This window comes from Mus pahari, chromosome 7, assembly GCF_900095145.1.
Source record: "Mus pahari chromosome 7, PAHARI_EIJ_v1.1, whole genome shotgun sequence".
Taxonomy (NCBI): Eukaryota; Metazoa; Chordata; class Mammalia; order Rodentia; family Muridae; genus Mus; species Mus pahari.
This window is the reverse complement of record NC_034596.1, coordinates 4,186,167-4,192,421: the sequence shown is the minus strand read 5'-3', so window position 1 is coordinate 4,192,421 and position 6,255 is coordinate 4,186,167. Positions and strand designations below refer to the sequence as shown.

Genomic DNA, 6,255 nt, shown 5'->3' with positions numbered 1-6,255 from the left:
AGACAGGGTTTCTCTGTATAGCCCTGGTTGTCCTGGAACTCACTTTGTAGACCAGGCTAGCCTCGAACTCAGAAATTCGCCTGCCTCTGCCTCCCGAGTGCTGGGATTAAAGGCATGCGCCACCACGCCTGGCGAGAATAGACTCTTATAAGTTGTCCTCCCATGCCCCACTATAATGCACTTTTGTGCATACATATATACACATATAAATTAAATAAATATTTTAAAAAGTAGTTCTAACATGAAACTACCCATGTACATTCAAGACCCATCAAGATCCCTATTCTTTTAGTAACAAGGGTCTCTGGTACATGCTATACATGTCTTTACAAAACAAACATATTTTACAGCATATTTGGAAAATTAAAACTACAGAAAGTTTAAAATAAGTCTAGTATCAATTATGAATATACATGAGTATTTGAAAGAAAATCAACATCATTGCCAGTCCTAAATCATAGCAAACAAACCATGTATTCATGAAAAAACAGAAACAATGAGCCCTCACCTGGTCTGACCAGATGGTATATTCCATTCCTCTCGCTGACCAGTACTTCGTGATTTTGATTTGTCTTTGCAAACAGAATCTGGCTGCTTCAAAGTGCGTTTGGCTGGAGGAGATACGTGGCTATCACTTAAGCTTCCGTCAACTTCAGCCTTCTGAAATACAATAAAAATGTATGTATTGGGGCTGGCAAGATGGCTCAGCAGGTAAGAGCACTGACTGTTCTTCCAAAGGTCCTGAGTTCAAATCCTAGAAACCACATGCTGGCTCACAATCACCGATGAGACCGAACACCCTCTTCTGGTGTGTCTGAAGACAGCAACAGTGTATTTATTTATAATAATAAATAAATCTATGGGCTGGAATGAGCGGGGCTGACAAGAGCAAGCAGAAGTCCTAAAATTCAATTTCCAACAACCACATGAAGGCTCACAACCATCTGTATAGCTAATGTACTCATATACATTAAATAGATAGATAGATAGATAAGTAAATAAATAAATAAATCTTTTAAAAATTATTATACCTATCAAGATTAATATGCTTAGATAATAATGTTTTTTGTTTTAATTTATATATAAGAAATTTGAACTAGCCTTTAAACACTCAAAAAAATTTAAAAAAAAAAAAAGAAAAGAAAAAGTTTATGAGTGCTTGAGGTGGACATATGTATCTCTCTGTGACATGATGCCTCAGACTCACCCAAATACTCCATTACTCAAATCCCAAAGCAAGGACACTTTCCTAACACGGAACCTTCCAATGTAGGAAATCATAACACATAGCCAAACCATTCAAATTCTGCCAAGTTTCTCCACATCTCAAGTCCAAGAGCCTACCCATGAGCTAGTTCACTGCACTTAACAGTCAAATCTCTCCCTTCAGTTTGCAGCAAAGTGTCAGTCTTTACTTCTGACAACCTTGACTGTAAGAATATATAGTTAGCCAAGAATGATCGCTCACATCGTCCCACCTCAGAGGCTAAAGCAAAACTACAAATGTGAAAACTGCCAGAACTACACAGTGAAGTTCTAGAGCCACACCACAAGACTCTAAAACCAAAACAAGAAATAAAAGGGAAGGGATCAAGAGGACGGAGGGAGAGAAACAAAAACAGAAAGAGAACGAACAGCTTTCATTTGAAATCCAACTCTTCAGTCTGTGTCTAGGTAATTTTCCTCAGAATCTGATTTAGGGCATACATTTTAAGAGAGAATGTATGGAAATAATGTTGTGTACACTAACTCACCCTTCCCCCATCAGCTGACCATAACGTAGGTCAAGCTGGTCCCTGTCGGGTTTCTCCCATCTGTTTCACTACATAATAGTCTGATAACTGACCAATAACCTGACTCTGAAGCAAACCTCCACCCAGACCTTGACTGTGACAGTGACCCTTTCTGCAGGTTTACTTGGCATTCTGCTTTAAGGGAAGTGTCTTCCTTCCCACTAATTTACTCATTTCTATCAAGTATAGACTCATGGTTTCTCTATTCTACAAATCATAACACTTTACTCTTATTTTATTGCTTAAATTAGGTAAGAATTGGCTAAAAGAGACCCTTAATTTCTGAAGCAAGCCAGTAAGTAACATCACTCCTGCTTCCTAACCTGCTTGAGGTTCAATCCTGACTTCCTTTGGTGATGTGCAAGTGTAAGCTGTCTCTCCTCCCACCCCAAGTGATTTCTATATCTTCTCACATACCCCCTCATTTTGATTTTTTTTTTTTTTTTTTTTTTTTTTTTTTTTTTTTTTTTTTGTTTTTTTTAGCTGTCTTCTTTTTTTGGTTTCGAGACAGGGTTTCTCTGTGTAGCCCTGGCTGTCCTAGAACTCACTCTGTAGACCAGGCTGGCCTCGAACTCAGAAATCCACCTGTCTCTGACTCCAATGCGCCACCACTGCCTGGCTTGAATACTTTTTTTAAAGAAGAATTTTCAGGACTCATTTTGTACTTTCTTTTTCTGGCTCTAGAATAATCATTTCTACAAGAATCCCTGGTTCCTTTTGGTAAAAGATGGTGTTTAAGAACTAAGAACTAGTACTTGGTGTACTTGCTGTTACTGGAGCCTCACTCCAGTAAGCCCTCTCAGAAAAGAGCCACACACATCTGAGCACAGACATAGACATACCTATTTGTAAGCCATGGATAAATAATGAAAGACTTATTCCAATACTGCTACTATCTATCCCACATCATAACTCCACCCATTCTTTTCCTGTTGAACATTTATAAAGCCTTCTCAGATATAACCTTGGCTTCCACTATAATCAATACATTTATTTAACCAGGCATAGTGGCTCATACCTATAATCCTAACATCTAGGAAAAAAGCAGGGAGAGGACCAGAGCCTGGACATGGAGACACACACCTGTAATCCCAGCATGTGGAAGGTGGAACCAGGTAGGTCAGAAGTTCAAGGCTATATATATCCTCCTTTCCTACTTAAGATCTGGTCTCAACAACAAAATGGCCCTAGGTTTGATCTGTAGCACCACAAACAAAGGAGAAGGTATCATATGCCCCTCTAGATCAGCATTCCCAAGGCATATATAAGCAGGAACAACATACCTAACATAAAAGTTAGAAAACCTAAATTTGGGCATAGGGGACTACTTAGGTCAAGGACAGCCTAGGAAACATGTAGAAACACTGTCTCAAGAAAAAAAATCCTTTAGATAATCTAATTGTTTCCTTTTATATGCTTAAGAAAATACATTAAAATTATCCAACTGGGGCTGGTGAGATGGCTCGGCGGGTAAGAGCACCCGACTGCTCTTCCAAAGGTCCTGAGTTCAAATCCCAGCAACCACATGGTGGCTCACAACCATCTGTAACGAGATCTGACTTCCTCTTCTGGAGTGTCTGAAGACAGCTACAGTGTACTTACATATAATAAATAAATAAATCTTTAAAAAAAAAATTATCCAACTCATAAATGTGTATTTCTATATTTTCCCAAAGCAAGTTATCTGTATTACACTAGTGAAAATGTAATTACTAGCTGAAACTGTAGCTCAGTGATAGTGCTTAATATCCATGAAGTACCACCAAAAAGAAAAAGTTACTAGTAAATATACAATTAAATGTGTCTATTTAATAGAAAAATTTCTCCTAGAACTAAATAGAGGAAGCTGGCTTCAAACTCAGAGATCTGCCTGCCTTTTTCATCCAGCTGCTGGGATTCAAGGTGTGTGCCACCCTCCCTGGATGCCATGAACTTTTTTTTTCTTTTCGTTTGTTTGTTTGTTTGTTTGTTTGTTTGTTTTTCACGACAGGGTTTCTCTGTGTAGTGTAGCCCTCTGGGCTGTCCTGGAACTCACTTTGTAGACCAGGCTGGCCTCGAACTCAGAAATCTGCCTGCCTCTGCCTCCAGAGAGCTGGGACTAAAGGGGTGCACCACCACACCCAGCTCTCCAAACTGGTTGGCCTGGAACTAACTCCATAGACTAGGTTGGCCTCAAATTCAGAGAAATCTACCTGCCCCTGCCTCCCCGGTGGTGAGTCAAAGACTATTCACTATCATCACCAGCCCCTGGGTGGGTTTCTTTTTTTTCTTTTGCAATTTATTAGCCAGGTGATCTTGGACTAGCTAGTTAACTTAACTCAGAACCTTAATATCTCTGAGTTGGAGGCCAGCCTGGACTGCAGAGTAATTTCTGGGCTACACAGAGAAACAAAACAAAACAAAAGCGTCTCTCAAACTGCTGTCCAAACACCACCCGCACCAGAGCCTACCTGCATTAGGCATCAGGGACTATAACCTGCTGAACTAGACTCTCTGGGGGTGGAGGGATCTAACAAGGCCTTCAGCTGATTCTCAATATGCAAGTTTGAGGGTATCAAGTATCATCTGAGGTGCAGCACCCCAACTGACACACTAGACCTACATATTCACTTCTTTTTCCATTAGAGGGTTTCGACATGGACATACTAAAGACCAGACCTCAGCATAAACAGTACTAAAAAAAGGTTCCCCTTACAAAAGAATCTAAAGATTTAAGTAATACAAATAACCAGATCTAAACAGGTACAAAATAATTACTTTAACACCATTTAATTATCTTCAAGGTTTGGGAAAGCTTTTATCTACAAACCTGATACTAACAATTTACCTTTAATGGGCTGGTCATAATGCTCAACCTTAGCTTTTTCATCTTCAAAGCACTCTGCTAGCTAATTATAACCTAACCCTTTGAGGGTAGGTGTTACTGGTTTCATGACAAAGATATTTCATAGAGATTATGCAATCTACCCACAGCCATTTAGCAATCTGTCAGAGTAATTACAATCCATGAGTAGGAAAATATCTTAGACTAAAAAATAAATTCAATTAGCAAACATTTATTGAAAACCTAGTATGTACAGATGACATTAAGAGAAGTAAAAATGACTTACTTGAAATGAATACAATTCATTGGGTTGATAGAGTCACAACACTGATATAAATATTTATAATAGCAAAAAATTCTCAGAAAAATTAAAAACCAGAAATAATTAAAAGAGACAAAATAATTATTAATAGAGACAAAGGTTCCACAGTTAGATCAAATAGTCTATAAGTATGAACAGTCTTTTCCAATTTCCTTAGTAAGTCCACCTTTTAGTCTATCTTTTAAGGGGTTGGGGAACAGCCAGCATATTCCAGGACTCATTAAAAAGTTCAAAAAAAAAAATGCAGCTGCTCCCTTTTTTCCCCTTTTATTTATTTAAAAAAAAAAAAAAATGCACAGAGGTAGCAGTTACCATGACTGCAGACAACAAAGCTGGGACTGCTCTTTATTTACTTGAAGCAGCCGTTGTCTACCAAGTCCTGAAACTACAAGCATAGAAAATGTCCTGAATGTTCCTCAAACATCCCAAAAGCAGTACTTACACTGTTTCTAAACAATCATTATAAAGTTATGTGCAAGCACACAAAAAGACATGCAAGTGGCAAGTGGCCAGAAGGCACAGAAAAACAGAAACAGTCTGCAATAACGTACATGTACCTCTTCCGACAAAATTCTCTGGGTAATAGTTTTTGCTTTTAATCTGAAAATGAAAAAGGCGTATCATGACCCAAGGCTCTAAGCTTGATCTTAACTAGTAGTGGGCAGCAGGGACAGAGACTACACTCTGAGGATGTGACTGAGTAGAGAAACCACCACAGACCTGGAAGTTAGCATCAACCGCACATGGAACACTACCGCTATGAATCCAAACCTGTAAAGACTCTTGAAAGTGTAAGGACACATGGTCTTAAACGCAGACACTTGGCAGCTCTCATCTCCACTGATTTACTCCTTCCACACCATTTACTGCAGACCTAGTCTTGTTTGATATACTAAAGATATAAGGGATGTGCAGTCCCTAAAAACCTAACACCTAGGTATACAAAAACTTAAGTGCTGAGACTACTGAAGAGTGCGGGTACTTTTATTTAGACTTTTTGTAGAACAAATCTATAAAAATTAAAATACAGGGCGGCTGGTGAGATGGCTCAGTGGGTAAGAGCACCCAACTGCTCTTCCGAAGGTCCAGAGTTCAAATCCCAGCAACCACATGGTGGCTCAAAACCACCTGTAACAAGATCTGACTCCCTCTTCTGGAGTGTCTGAAGACAGCTACAATGTACTTACATATAATAAATAAATAAATCTAAAAAAAAAAAATTAAAATACAGATCAAGCAAGATGTCTCAGCAGGGGCTGGAGAGATGGCTCATCCATTAAGAGCACTCACTGACTGTTCTTCCAGAGGTCCTGAGT

The 6,255-nt window shown here is 38.9% G+C and overlaps 1 protein-coding gene across 3 annotated transcripts in view; it reads right to left on the bottom strand.

Annotated features, from left to right (window-relative positions):
- Positions 1 to 6,255, bottom strand: part of Atad2b (ATPase family AAA domain containing 2B) — a 123,413-nt gene that overhangs the window by 105,232 nt on the left and 11,926 nt on the right. For 2 of the 3 annotated variants that reach the window (XM_021201380.2, XM_021201381.2), the window contains exon 2: positions 509 to 660. In XM_021201380.2, coding sequence (XP_021057039.1) covers positions 509 to 660 — 152 coding nt within the window. The remainder of the gene's footprint in view (positions 1 to 508; positions 661 to 6,255) is intronic. The other variant, XM_029540646.1, reaches the window with a different exon arrangement.